Raw genomic sequence first — 15,162 nt, 5'->3', positions numbered from 1 at the left:
TGAGCTGGTGAGTGAACCTGCTGATGTTTTGTGCCCATTCCTTCCTGCAGAATCTCCCCATTGGCGAGGCCGCCCCCATCTACGAGAAGCTGCTAGCCACCTTCCCGACAGCGGTGAGCCAGTCGAATTTTCCATCAAATGCTTGTTTGGCTGGGCTCCTCCTGCTCCACCGAATTTTCTCGGTTCATGCTGCCAATCTTCTGGGGCTGAGGCTTGAATGTGCATGCAGGCTAAGTACTGGAAGCAGTATGTGGAATCATACATTGTCACGAACGACGAGGAGACCGCCAAGCAGATATTCAGCAGATGCTTGCTCACCTGCCCTCATATTAATCTCTGGTGAGGGGATTCCACATTTTTTTTTGATGATCTATGACCACATGCCCTAGTTTGTGTTTTGCGGTAGATGAGAAATTCTCCTTCACTGTCACTGCACAAATTATTAGAGTCACTGTTTCTACCAACACGTTCCTCCATTGACGCCCGCGTGAGGTGTCAGTTTTCTTTCATTCTGCCTGATCTTGTCACCAGTCAACGGTGCCCTGCTTGTCTGATCAAAATTGCTGTGAACTTGTGATCACCTCATTGTTTTGTAAACACACAATTGATGTGTCTGAACCTTATACTGCTCTTAGTTACGACTGTCATATTCTTTTCAACATAAATTTTCCAGTTTGTTTGCAACTGCAGTATTGACATTACCCTATCGGGTTGGGTGTAACTTGCAGGCGTTGTTACATCAACTTTATTAAAAAAGTAAACAGCAAAAGGGGCTCTGAGGGTCTGGAAGAGACAAAAAAGGCTTTTGATTTCATGCTTAACTATGTCGGTAAGTACCAAGTACTTCTATTAAGTGTTGACCTTAGATAATAAGCAGTGCGTTGTTATTAAGCCACTTTTGCAATAGATTTTTGAACTCTGGTTCACTCTTTATTGTAAAAAGAGAGCTTTTCATTCTCTTATGGAAGCCCCCAATCAACATGGGGAGCTTGTGGTACACGTGGGTCATTCGGCTACCCCTCCTGCTCTTCGGCTTCATAGCTTTCTTCTCTTCTCCATGCATCTTCATACATGAATCTAAGAAGCTTAATTGTGACAGGCAATGATGTGGCATCTGGCCCCGTTTGGATGGAGTACATTGCATTCTTGAAGTCAATGCCGGTTTGTGTTTCTTCATTTTCCTGTCCTAACATTATTATGCCCTTTTACTTATGTTTGAGTTATTTCATTTGTGATTCCTTGTTTGAAAGTCTTCAGGTTATGACGCCCCAGGAAGAGTCACACCGCATGACTACTATACGTAAAGTATATCAGAAGGCAATTTTAGTTCCAACTAGTCATGTCGAGCAGCTATGGAAGGATTATGATAACTTCGAAAATTCAGTTAGCCGCACCTTGGTTAGTAGATTTTCCGTTTGGATCACTAATCATTATGAAAAAAGCAGCCAGCATATAACTCCATCCATTCAATTGGCAAAAAGACCAGTCTTTAGTCCTTTAGTAGTGTGAAGTTGTTCGTTTTCAGTTCATTCTGGTATGTCAGTAGTGTTCACTGCACTCGACCGTTTAATACGGTTACTGTTTTATTTTATTAAATCTCAAGACAATGCAAACCTGTCTGGTGTGCATTTCATATGGAGATGACTGTAACCTATCCATGTTCCAGGCAAAAGGCTTGCTATCTGAGTATCAACCGAAGTTTAACAGTGCTAAGGCTGTATATAGAGAGCGTAAGAAGTATATTGATGATATTGATTGGAACATGCTGGCCACCCCCTCTACAGGCTCCTACAAGGTAAGCAGTTGATCAGGTCATAAGGTTGATTTACAGTAGGCGTGACAGTCTACAATTATTGACTTTACAAAATGGTTATGTTTTGTGGATAGTTATTTTGGTAGCGTGGTTAGGAAAAGTCTCATAATTATAATTTCCTTCATAGTTTCTCTATCCATTTTCACAATGCCATACATTTCTGTGCCACTCTTGTTTTCTTAGGGAAAACTGTATGGTAAAACAGTACTAGTGTCACTTTTGATTGCGAACATAACAATTTGAGTGTGTTCTAGAAAAGCTGGATAACAGAGTTTTATCCATTATTGTCAATTCCACTTTTCAAGATTACCTACGTGAAGTTCCAACACCCTTAATCCACCACCTTTTTTTTTGTAAATCTCAATATTTTTCCCGCAACAGAAATTTAGTTATTGTATACCCCCTCCATTCATGGATAGACGACGTTGTCGATATGGACACGGTCTCCAGTATACAACTTTAACATTACTTTTTCTATGAATGTGTTAGTAAAATCCTATTTAGTTATTTGTACTCTCTCCGTTCATAGATAGATGATGTTGTTGATATGGACATGGTCTCCAGTATACAACTTTAACTGTTACTTTTTCTATGAATATTTTATTAAAATTCTATGAAAATATGTATAGTGATAAATCTAATGGTACCATTTCCACCCAACCAACCTAAATAATTTTTATATGTTGTCAAAGAAAGGGATGTCATGTGGGGCACGTCCTACAGGCGTGGGCCACGCGGCCAGGAGCAGCAGCCGTCGGCCGCATCAGGCGAGGCGTAGGCTGGGCAGGAGTCCTGGTCCTGATACATTAGTTCCTAGAATAAAAGACTAGTTTGTTACGTATAGGTTTCTAGTTTGTTAGCAGCCCATGGGGCCTTTATATATCGTATAATCAGCACCCTTTGAGGGCAAGCAATAAAGTTATTATCTCCTACCTCTTCCTCCGTCTCCTATCCTCTCCTCCCGCACCATTGAGCAGCCAGGCAAAAACCCTAGCGCTCCTATCCACCGAGACTACGAACTACGTAGTCGAGGCCCCGCTGTCTTGGGCACTGAGGCCCTTGATAACTTGGTATCAGGTTCCAGCCGCTCCTCGGCCTCCTCCACGCCGCACCCGCCGCCCCGCCCACCTCCATCGCCGCCATCCGCCGCCGCCTCGGTTTCTTCCGCCATGTCGGAACCCACCACCGCTGATTTGGCCAAGATGATCGAAGCCCTGACTGCAACCGTGACATCCCTGCAGTCGTCCGTGGCAGTCCTCCAGAAGGAGAAGTCGGCCTCCTCGTCAGCCGCCGATATCAGCCACGACGGACAGCACCACAACGATCGGCCCCCGCGGTTTCAGAAGATGGACTTCCCCAAGTTCGACGGCAAGTCCGACCCGCTCGCTTTCCTCAACAGATGCGAGTCCTTCTTCCATCAACAACGGATCGCCGAGGAGGAGAAAGTCTGGATGGCGTCATACAACCTCGAGGGTTCTGCCCAGCTGTGGTACATGCAGGTCCAGCGTGACGAGGGCACTCCGCCGTGGCGCCGCTTTTCCGAGCTGCTCAACCTCCGCTTCGGGCCTCCTCTGCGCGCGAACCCGCTGGGCAAACTGATGGCGTGCAAGCGCACGACGTCCGTCGTCGACTTCCAAGAGCGGTTTGAGGCGCTCCTTCCCCGGGCAGGCTCCTTGTCGGAAACGCAGAAAGTTCAGATCTTCACCGCAGGCCTCCAGCCACCCCTCAGCCTTGACGTGGAAATCCATAACCCGCAGTCCCTCGCCGTCGCCATGAGCCTCGCCTGCAAATTGGAGCTGCGCGACCAGTGCGCGCTTTCCGCCGCGCCACCGGTGCGTTTTCCGCAGAAGGGCATTCTGTCGACGCCAGGACCACGCCTCGCGCCCCCCGCACCGGCCCCACCAGCCGCACCCCAGCATGGCCACAGTCTGCCGGACGGGCGCCCAATCAAACGTCTCTCCCAGACAGAGATGGAGGAACGCCGTCGCCTGGGCCTATGCTTCAACTGTAACGAGAAGTTTGGCAGGGGCCACAACCGCGTGTGCCAGCGCATCTTTCTCCTCGACTTAGCGCCGGACGACGACGACGACGACGCGGCCTCCGCTACTGATGATGCATCGCGGGCCGACCCTCAGATCTCGCTCCACGCAATCTCCGGGGTGCGCACGAGCGAAACCATGCAGATGCATATTACTCTCGGGGGTGTCTCCCTCCTCGCCCTGATCGACTCAGGGTCCACCCACAACTTCATCGCCGAGGAGGCGGCCGCTCGTGCTACGCTGCCATCCCCCACCACCGAGAAGATGCGCGTCACGATGGCCAACGGCGAGCGCGTTCCGTGCCAGGGCGCGTACCGCGTCGTGCCCTTCCGCATCGGCCAAGAGGAGTTCTTGGAGGATTTCCTCGCCTTGCCGCTCGCGGGCTACGACATCGTCCTGGGCACGAAGTGGCTGGCAACGCTCGGACCGATCCTGTGGGATTTCCGCGCCCTCTCCATGACATTCTGGCGGAGGGGCCATCGGGTGTGCTGGCGCGGCATTGCAGGACCGGACGGGCCAGCCCTGAAATCATGCAGCGGCCGCGACTTCCTCGACGCCATCATCACCGAGTTCAACGGCATCTTCGCCGAACCCTCCGGCGTGCCACCGCCCCGCAACCGCGACCACGGCATCACCCTGCTGCCCGGTTCCGCCCCGGTGGCCGTCCGTCCGTATCGCTACGCGGCCGCGCACAAGGACGAGCTGGAGCGTCAGTGCGCCGCCATGCTCGCCCAGGGCATCATCCGAGCGAGTTGTTCCGCATTCTCGTCCCCGGTACTGCTAGTCCGCAAGGCCGACGGGTCCTGGCGCTTCTGCATCGACTACCGCGCCCTAAACGCCATTACTGTCAAGAATGCGTTTCCGATCCCGGTGGTGGACGAACTCGACGAGCTCCGGCACGCTTGTTTCTTCACCAAGCTCGACTTGCGCTCCGGCTACCACCAGGTGCGGATGCGTGCGGAGGACATCCCGAAGACCGCCTTCCGTACTCATGACGGCCTCTACAAGTTCCTGGTGATGCCGTTCGGCCTCTGCAACGCGCCGGCAACGTTCCAGACCCTCATGAACGATCTGCTGCGGCTGTACCTGCGCCGTTTTGTTCTCGTCTTCTTTGACGACATCCTCATTTTCAGCGAGACATGGGCTGACCATCTCTGACATGTGCGCACCGTCTTCACCGTCCTGCACCAGCACCGGCTCTTCGTCAAGCGATCCAAATGCGCATTCGCCGTCGAGTCGATCTCATACCTGGGTCACACCATCTCCGCTGCAGGAGTGGCCATGGATCCGGAAAAGGTGCAGGCAGTGGCCGAATGGCCGCAACCATGCTCGGCGCGCGCGGTTCGGGGGTTTCTCGGCCTTGCGGGGTACTACCGCAAGTTTGTCAAGGAGTTTGGCGTGGTTGCCACGCCACTAACGGCCCTCCTTCGCAAGGATGGTTTCTCCTGGTCGCCGGAGGCGGCAACAGCTTTTCACGCCCTCAAGACGACAGTCACCACGGCTCCCGTCCTCGCGTTACCGGATTTCACGCGGCCGTTCATCGTCGAGTGTGACGCCTCGACATACGGCTTCGGGGCCGTCCTTCTTCAGGACCAACACCCGGTGGCTTTCTTTAGCCGGCCAGCCGCGCCACGTCACCGTTCCCTGGCAGCATATGAACGGGAACTCATCGGCCTGGTGCTCGCGATTCGTCACTGGAGACCGTACCTCTGGGGGCGCCAATTTGTGGTAAAAACGGATCACTACAGTCTCAAATTTCTACTTGACCAGCGTTTGGCAACCATCCCGCAGCATCATTGGGTCGGCAAACTACTGGGGTTCGACTTTACCGTGGAGTACAAGGCCGGTAGTACAAACACGGTGGCGGATGCCCTTTCCCGCCGCGACACGGAGGAGACGTCGATCATGGCGATCTCGGGTCCTCGCTTCGACTTCATCGATCGCCTCCGGCAAGCGACGTCCACAGATCCGGCGCTCGTCACGCTGCGTGAGGATATCACGGCGGGTACGCGGCAGCAGTCGTGGGCTCTCTCCGACGGCCTCGTCACTTTCAACGGCCGCCTCTACATTCCGCCGTCGTCCCCGCTACTCCAGGAGATTCTCAGTGCCGTGCACGATGATGGGCATGAAGGCGTCCTGCGCACCTTGCATCGTCTCCGCCGCGACTTCCACGCACCTAACCTTCGCAAGACGGTGCAAGAGTACATCCGCACTTGCAGTACTTGCCAGAGGTACAAGTCCGAGCACTTGCACCCCGCTGGGCTGTTGCTGCCGCTGCCGGTGCCCACGGGCGTGTGGACTGACGTCGGCATCGACTTCGTGGAAGTGCTCCCTTGCGTGGGCGGGAAGTCTGTCATCCTCACCGTGGTGGATCGCTTCAGCAAGTATTGCCACTTTGTGGCGCTGGCCCACCCGTACACGGCAGAATCAGTGGCGCAGGTGTTCTTCGCTGAGATTGTTCGTCTCCATGGCGTGCCGCAGTCCATGGTCTCTGACCGCGACCCCGTCTTCACCTCGGCTTTTTGGCGGGAGCTCATGCGCCTCACCGGGACAAAGCTGCACATGACATCAGCGTTTCATCCACAGTCGGATGGCCAAACGGAGGCTGCTAACAAGATCATTGTGATGTACCTACGTTGTCTCACCGGGGATCGTCCCAGGCAGTGGCTCCGGTGGCTTCCCTGGGCCGAGTACATCTACAACACCGCCTACCAGACAGCGACCCAAGAAACTCCGTTCAAGCTTGTGTATGGCCGTGACCCTCCCACTATTCGCTCTTACGAGCCGGGCGACACGAGGGTAGCCGCAGTGGCCAGGAGCATGGCGGAGCGCGACGAGCTTCTCGAGGACGTCCGCTATCGTCTACAACAGGCACAGGCGGTCTACAAGTCCTACTACGATAGACGCCATCGGGACATTCGGCATGACGTGGGCGATTGGGTCTGGCTTCGCCTTCGCCAGCGCGCCGCGTCCTCTCTCAACTTGCCAACCAGGGGCAAGCTCAAGCCACGCTTCTATGGGCCGTACCGCATTTCAGAGGTCGTCAACGACGTGGCTTACCGCCTTGAGCTTCCGGCACGCTCGCGCCTCCATGACATGTTCCACGTGGGCCTCCTCAAGAAGTTCTTCGGCACGCCTCCAACTGCACCGCCGGGTTTGCCTCCGATCCACAACGGAGCGGCTGTTCCAGAACCGGAGCGCGTGACTCGTGCGCGCCTAGCACGCGGCGTTCGCCAGCTACTCGTCCACTGGAAGGGTGAAGCAGCATCATCAGCTACATGGGAGGATCTTGACAGTTTCGTCGAGCGCTACCCCGCTTTTCAGCTCGAGGACGAGCTGCTCGTCGAGGGGGGGAGAGATGTCATGTGGGGCACGTCCTACAGGCGTGGGCCACGCGGCCAGGAGCAGCAGCCGTCGGCCGCATCAGGCGAGGCGTAGGCTGGGCAGGAGTCCTGGTCCTGATACATTAGTTCCTAGAATAAAAGACTAGTTTGTTACGTATAGGTTTCTAGTTTGTTAGCAGCCCATGGGGCCTTTATATATCGTATAATCAGCACCCTTTGAGGGCAAGCAATAAAGTTATTATCTCCTACCTCTTCCTCCGTCTCCTATCCTCTCCTCCCGCACCATTGAGCAGCCAGGCAAAAACCCTAGCGCTCCTATCCACCGAGACTACGAACTACGTAGTCGAGGCCCCGCTGTCTTGGGCACTGAGGCCCTTGACAAGGGAAGTTTTACTGCATGCTTTCCAAAAACACCCGTCAATTTCTGAATCGAGATAGTATTTGAGAAGATATATGCTTACTGTTAAGAACCACTCTTTGTATCATTTGAAATGCACATAATTGAATTCAGACTAATGATGTCCTTGTCTTTCCCTATATGTCTTTATTCTCTTGTCTATGGTTTGCTGGTAAATCTTCCGACACATTGAATAGTTTTCTGACATCCTCTCTGGTAGAGTAGTAGATGCATGACCAGTATTTAACTGGCAGTTAACTCAGAGCTCATTAATCTGTTTCACAGGAAGAGCAACAGTGTTTGGCATGGAAAAGACTTCTGACATTCGAGAAGTGAGTAAACATCTGCATCAAATTAGCTAAGTGTAATCATGATTCCAATTTTCAGTAATATTTTCGGTTGATGCAAGTCTTCAGGCAATTTATTTCTTTGTTGTATATAGATATTTTTCAGTTTTCTTCTCCTCTGCTCCAGTCAATGTATTTTGTTTCTGATCTCGAAAATTTGTCTGCAACCTATCTTTGAGTTCTTTATTTCCTGGATGAGATTCAGTGAGGAAATTTATCGAGTATGCTATGTTTCTTTATTCGAACTTGACATATCAGTTTGTCACCTTTGTCACTCTCACTTCTTTCCGAGGTTACTCCCTATATTTCTGCTAACACTAAGTATTCTGTTTACTGTAGGGGGAATCCTCAAAGAATTGATGTTACAGCTGCTAATAGGCGTATTACCTTTACTTATGAGCAAGTAAGCTAACTTCTGTATGTGAACATAGATGCACACTGGTGTTAAATCTGTAGTCAAATACTCCCTCCGTCCGAAAATACTTGTCATCAAAATGGATAAAAAGAAATGTATCTAGAATTAAAATACGTCTAGATACATCTCTTTTTATCCATTTTGATGACAAGTATTTCCGGACGGAGGGAGTAATTATGCTTTGCATAGTATTCTAATTAGGCACTCTTATTCATTGTGGTCAACTGATGATATGGTGGCATGTGTAAACCTCATGTACTCAATGGCATGCATATATTTTCCTTTTATAGTTAATGACCTCATTATTCCCTATACTTCTGTTAGAATAAACTGTTCAGTCATTAGACCTCACCTTTACCATGCGTACCATTATAAGCGGGGACATTAATGAATTGTATCAACCTGTTTTTATTTTCAGTGCCTAATGTATCTATACCATCATCCTGATGTATGGTATGATTATGCTACATGGCATGCAAAGAATGGTTCTACGGATTCTGCAATCAAAATATTTCAGCGTGCTGTAAAAGCACTCCCTGGTAATTGAATATCCTGCGAAGTTCTCTTGGTCAATTCAATTATGGTAGCCAGTCCTGTAGTCATCCTTTTGGAAGTTAGTGCCTTATACTTGGTTTGCCGGAAGATTAAGAGCAGAGTGCAGAAATATCTGTGGGAAAACAAATTGGATATTCTAGGGCCTCCCAGCCATCGAGAAAGACATATTACTATCTTACTGCCTTAGCCCTTGTTTGGATGGGCCAGGGTCCCATGAGCATGAAAGTTACTAAGTTGTATTGGCATCAGGCCCAATCCCAGTCCACCTAAAAAAGTCTAACTGGCCGGAACTAAATAACTGGTTGACGAATTGGTATATACTCTGGGGGACAGACAATACCTCCATAGGATGCCATCAAGGAACGCCAAATATATCTTCCAGGAAGGCTGAACACATTTCTAAGGAGGATACTAAATTAAAACCCACAGGACCAACTGTGTGAATGTGATGAGAGCCCACATGTTAGAACTTTTAGCACAGTTCAGTTCACATCTTAGATCAAGATGAGATACCGTCATATTAATATATGAATCTTTATAATTCAATCAGGCTATTAAGGACATGCTACCTCTAGCTTGGCATGTGCAATCCTTTTACACGTGCATCAGTATTAGGATCTCTCACTGACCGATCCTTACCGTTTATTGGATGCCTGCATGCGTGCGGGCATGCACTGGTGATACTCACTTAAGTTTTTTTTAATGTGAGGCTTATTTAATCCATTTTGCGATAGGATGTTAAATATGGATTGGTAGCAGCTGCTCCTAGTTACTGGCTTATCTTTTGTGGCCACTTATTTTGTATTTTTTTATACTTTATTCTGTGAACATAACAACTCTCCAGCTTAATTCTATCACACTGAACGTGTGACAGGTATGCAAAGATGACAAGGCATTCTTAATGCTAATCCAATTGCATGCTTGAACTGAGCAGTAGACTAGAATGATGGTTTAACTGAAATATACTGTATCATTTCCTGACCTGTTCTTTCAACTCCTGAAATTATTTTGCCTATTGCTTTTCATAGGTTCCGAAGTACTAAAATATGCCTTTGCTGAACTGGAAGAGTCTGTAGGGGCGATCCAGGTCCATTTTCTTTCTTTGATAATTTTTCTACAATGCGTAGCTTCCCTAGCACTCACATTCTGCTACAAGCACTCTTAAGATCATTATTTCCTCACATGCGCTTTCCCATTGCAGCCTGCTAAGACAATATACGAGTCTCTTGTAGCTGAAAATTCAAGCATGTCATCACTTGCACACATTCAGGTTTGTTCCCATTACTACTTTAAAGTACTTATGGTTATGGCTACACTTCCTGTGGTATCTTTACCATTCTGTTTTGTACTGCAGTTTATTCGGTTTCTAAGGAGAACAGAAGGCATTGAAGCAGCTCGCAAGTACTTTTTGGAAGTTCGGAAGTTGCCAAGCTGCACTTATCATGTCTATGTTGCATATGCTACAATGTCGTTTTGCCTCGACAAAGATGCGAAGGTTGTTAAAGTGATGACATGTATGCAAACATTTTTCCGTTACGGACTGCCAGCTATCTTTCTGCGGTTCTTTATCTGTTTGATTACAGTACGAAGAGTATAATTTGCAAAAGTAGGTTCAATAGGATCCAAGGCATAGCTTTAAGCTCAAACGTCACATGATATCCAATATCTGTGCATAAATCACCATCATTATGCACTGTTAGTTTTCACCTTTGAGCCTTGTACCAGGTAACTTGTCATGCTAGCTAGTACTCCCTCCGTTCCAAATTACTCGTCGCAGAAATGGATGTATCTAGAACTAAAATACATCTAGATACATCCATACCTGTGACAAGTAATTCGGAACGGAGGGAGTACAATGCTTTCAGGTCCAGTCTATGATGGTACTTAGAGGACATCTGTTTGGGGTTTGGCCACCCCAGCTAGTTGTTTGTCTCAGCAGAGAGGATCGAGTAGGCATGGCATACCCTTCTTTGTGCTATGCAGTACCTTACCAACCATTGAAAATTGCAGAGATTTGGTAAAGATTATCAGAGGGTTGAAGTGGACATTTAGACCTGATTAGAATTGTGGCCTGTGGCTGCCAAGCCTGTGAGAACGCACCGGCATGCTAGTTTTTGCTGGCATTGCCCTCGGTTTATATGTATCCGTGCCTGCAAATAGCCTGGAGTATAGGTTGGCCATAAAGGTGCAAGTGGTACCTAAACTGCCAGTTGACATCGTAATAGTAAGAGCTTAAATGACCGAATAATAAGGGATTATGTAGTATCTTAGGGTTCACCTTTTCACTATGTATTCAATGTTTCTTCCGGTTGCAGTTATTCACATGTGTGCAGTATCTGCTAAATATTCTCTTGTAGGTGGCTCAAAATGTTTTTGAAGTTGGTTTAAAGCGATTTATGCAAGAACCAGGATATGTCCTCGAGTAAGTATCCATTTGAGTATCATTAATCCTTAACGTTAATCTTTGTATTTTGGTCCATCAATGTCCCAACTCATGAACCAAATGTCTCTCCATTATTATTCAGTAATGTTAAGCATGGCAAATCGAACGTTTTTTATGGCAATTTATGTTGGTGCGAGGATGGCAAATTTAGTTTACAAGCATGGCAATTTCTTGGCAAAAAAATGAACTGAGGCGGATTTGCCATGCTTGCCAACTAAACTTGCCATCCTCGGCAAACATAAATTGCCATAAAAAACATTCGATTTGCCATGGTCAAAAATCTGATGTCAGATTTGTAGTTGAGTCATTATTATTTTATGCTACTTATTTTGTGTTCATCTATTGGCAGTCGAAAAGTGTTCATTTCACTGTCCCATTATTGGCAAATCAAATTTGTTGATTTTTTGAGACTCTTGCTATGATTCAGATATGCAGACTTCCTGTGTCGCTTAAACGATGATAGAAATGTACGTGCATTGTTTGAGCGAGCTCTGAGCTTACTTCCTCCTGAGGAATCCGTAGAGGTAAATATTTTCTTTTATTTGCTCCGAGTTACTCAACATTTCTATATTATGAGGAGATGCCCTTTCAGCTGTGCATTTTTTCACAACTATCTTAATTGGCATTAATGCCTTGTGATCACCAGCAATAGCAATAATATCATTTCCACCTTTTGGTGGTGTACCACATAGCCTCGGGAGAACATGTTGTGGGTTATTTGTTGTAAAGGTGCAACATGCAAATAGATATAGATTTGTTTGTCTGTCTGTTCTCTGAATTAATATGTGTTGCTATTCTTCTGCAGGTATGGAAACGATTTGCTCAATTTGAGCAGATTTATGGGGATTTGTCAAGCATGTTAAAGGTATGAAGCTCTAAGCAAAGTGCAGATATAGGTTATCATTGGTTGTCATGTTCGGCCCATTAGGTGTGGTCCTCTTCACACATGCACTGTAGGGCGAAGCCATGAGCAATATCCAGTATCCATAATTGTGCAGCACTTGTATTTTTATGTCAGTTTGCATTAGTCTCAAGGTCTATGAATTATTTATGGGATAGACTTAGAGATTCGTTGTCAAGTGCTTCTTATATTTAGATGGCTTATCTCTGACTAGATATAAATATAATTCGTTAGGGTGTTCATTATAAGTTGGATCTTTTGTCAGTTTATATTGTTCTCTGCTTTTTATGTGCCCAAGTCCTTTTACCCCCTCTAAAGCATAAGTGTGCTCATAAATTTTGTTTCCACAGGTGGAACAAAGAAGGAAGGAAGCTTTATCTAGGACATCAGAAGATGTCGTATCGTCCTTAGAGAACACACTTTATGACGTTGTTTCTAGATATAATTATATGGATCTCTGGCCATGCTCATCAAAAGAATTGGATTACCTGTCAAGACAGGAGGTACATTGACTATGCATAACTATCATTGCAAGATAAACTATTCTTTATCAACAAAATTACCTTTTTACGTATATATATATATATATATATATATATATATATATATATATATATATATATATAGTATATATACTGAACGACATCTGGATGATTGAACTATGGACTTTATGTTAGTTGAATCATCAAGTTTACATACACGATACATTTGCATTTGATACATGGCGTTGGTGCGCAACTTCCGGCAACAAGTGGCGTTGATTGTGAAATGAAGCACACCCATAAATAAAAAGTTGGCTACATCATCTAGTAATGATACGATATCAAAATTGGATGTAGCCCTCAAATTCTCTGCTGATTTGGCTAAAGAATACATTCTTCACCATCAATTTATGTCGGATGCGGGCTGTATTTTGTGACACTTCAGAGTGTCCATGCTTGGTTTCCATTGACAAATTTCACTTGTAATGCTTTCTCTATTTCGATATTGCAGTGGCTTGCAAAGAACATGTCTAAGAAGGCTGACAGGTCAGTTATGTTAACTAGTGGTGGCGGTTCTACCTTAGGTAAGCTGGCAAGCTGCTCTCTGTTATAAACTTAATTGTGCCGTCATGTTATTAAAAGTGTTTGCTGATTATAATATGCCCTACGAATTTTGGCTCAGATAAAGGCACTATTGGAGTTGGTGCCAATGCGAAGTTATTGCCGCAGTCTACAAAAGTCATCCGTCCTGAGACTTCTCGAATGGTTATTTATGATCCTAGACAGATGAAAGGTATTTATATTGATGAGTAGGCACATTGTTTAATGAGAAAGAACTGGATGCATGGCGGTTCCATTTGTAAATGCAGCAATCGTTCAGTTGCAATTGCCTATCTATCTCACTCATGAGGCAGCATTGTTAATTTGTCAGGACCAGTGATTTCAGCCACATCCAGTGGGTACACAAAGGAGGTTGATGAAATATTCAAAATGCTTTCTCCACCACTCATGTCTTTCATCACAAATTTGCCTGCTATTGAAGGTACTACAGACTTACTGTACGAATACTCAGTGTCATCTGATGCATAGCTTGTAGAATGTTTGCCAGATGCTATTATATTTAGAACACGTAACCGGTCCGTTTAAAACCAGACACTAACATAGGCTTGGTGCATGTTATTCATTGGTTGAGAAATGTTCAGAAATGTTGACTATTTCTTGTGGGCATGCTCCTTTTGTCATTGAAAGCATGGTTATGAACAAAATACAGTGCATAGTCACAGCATAGCCTTATTTCTAATTTGGTTTGATTTGCATAATGCCTTTGCATATATTCATTGTATTCTTGTCTTTTCAGGTCCATCACCAGATATAGACATTGTGCTTAGCGTTCTACTGCAAAGCACACTGCCAACAGGACATGATGTTGGCAAACCGTCTGCTCCAGTTCCTGGCCGTGCCACAACTGATATCTCAGGTCCCCGCAACCAAAATGGATCAGTTCGTAGACCTCCAAAAAGGAAGGCTGTTGAAAGTACTCTCCCTCCCTCTCCAATCTTTATTGGTCTAGAATGCCAGTATTGTGTTTAAGATTATGTGCTCTGGCATTTGTTGAACAATTTTTTTTTGTTACGATTGATTCAAGTTGAAGTTGTCTTATGGTTTAATACAGGTGGTCTAAAAGACACAAAATGGGAAAGCTTATGTAATATTTGTTGGCTTACTGTGTGCAGGGCAAGAGGAAGAAGACGCAGCAGCAGCTGCGCAGAGTCGAGCCATGCCAGATATATTCAGGCTCAGGCAGATCCAGAGGAGCCGCGGTGGGGGCCCTGCTCAGTCTGGATCGGCGGCGATGTCCAGTGGAAGCATGTTTTCCGGGGAACAGTCAGCCAACAGCTCAAGCTAGTTCACCAATCTGTAGCTAGTTCTTTGGATTCACGTAGTTCGTTCGGTAGCTATGTAGTTTGGCCGCTCATGGGGAAAGTTATGCATGTACAAATGTAACAGCAGACTGATAAACCTGTAGGCATGGCAAGTGCATTGCGCGAGAATACGAACCGAAAGTCCAAAAAACGACAGGAGCGTGCAGAATCAGTGTCATCTGGATGAGTAAAGGCCAGATCATGGAGAATAGCATGATGTGACTAATATGCATTTGAAGAAGATAACATGTGTATGTATTATGATTACTGGAAAGCACGAATCTGAATACTGCGAAATACTAATAGTTGTGTCAATTCATCAACATGTTTACCAAAATTTGTGCTGTGGCCTGTAATGTAGGCATTGCGTTCATTATCTATGACATGTAACAAGAGGAAGAGATGATTATCGACAATCTCCAGAGATAAGGAAGAGAAGATATATGGCTTCAGTGGATATTAGTAAACATTAACATCCTTCAGGAATAAGGAAAGTCAAGCTTC

General features: G+C 46.5%; 1 protein-coding gene across 1 annotated transcript in view; it reads left to right on the top strand.

The window, feature by feature from the left end:
* Positions 1-14,981, top strand: part of LOC119266969 (cleavage stimulation factor subunit 77-like) — a 15,876-nt gene extending 895 nt beyond the window's left edge. Inside the window, exons 3-23 of the mRNA XM_037548255.1 lie at positions 51-113; positions 230-339; positions 729-829; positions 1,100-1,161; positions 1,258-1,398; positions 1,667-1,795; positions 7,879-7,925; positions 8,280-8,343; positions 8,774-8,894; positions 9,939-9,997; positions 10,112-10,180; positions 10,265-10,405; positions 11,268-11,332; positions 11,781-11,877; positions 12,159-12,218; positions 12,605-12,757; positions 13,248-13,320; positions 13,419-13,529; positions 13,668-13,778; positions 14,094-14,270; positions 14,470-14,981. Of these exons, the coding sequence (XP_037404152.1) occupies positions 51-113; positions 230-339; positions 729-829; positions 1,100-1,161; positions 1,258-1,398; positions 1,667-1,795; positions 7,879-7,925; positions 8,280-8,343; positions 8,774-8,894; positions 9,939-9,997; positions 10,112-10,180; positions 10,265-10,405; positions 11,268-11,332; positions 11,781-11,877; positions 12,159-12,218; positions 12,605-12,757; positions 13,248-13,320; positions 13,419-13,529; positions 13,668-13,778; positions 14,094-14,270; positions 14,470-14,642 (2,127 nt within the window). The 3' untranslated portion in view covers positions 14,643-14,981. The remainder of the gene's footprint in view (positions 1-50; positions 114-229; positions 340-728; positions 830-1,099; positions 1,162-1,257; positions 1,399-1,666; positions 1,796-7,878; positions 7,926-8,279; positions 8,344-8,773; positions 8,895-9,938; positions 9,998-10,111; positions 10,181-10,264; positions 10,406-11,267; positions 11,333-11,780; positions 11,878-12,158; positions 12,219-12,604; positions 12,758-13,247; positions 13,321-13,418; positions 13,530-13,667; positions 13,779-14,093; positions 14,271-14,469) is intronic.
* The last annotated feature ends 181 nt before the right edge of the window (positions 14,982-15,162 follow it).

Source organism: Triticum dicoccoides, chromosome 3A (genome assembly GCF_002162155.2).
Source record: "Triticum dicoccoides isolate Atlit2015 ecotype Zavitan chromosome 3A, WEW_v2.0, whole genome shotgun sequence".
Taxonomy (NCBI): domain Eukaryota; kingdom Viridiplantae; phylum Streptophyta; class Magnoliopsida; order Poales; family Poaceae; genus Triticum; species Triticum dicoccoides.
The sequence above is the reverse complement of the archived record's forward strand: the minus strand, read 5'-3'. Positions and strand labels throughout refer to the sequence as shown.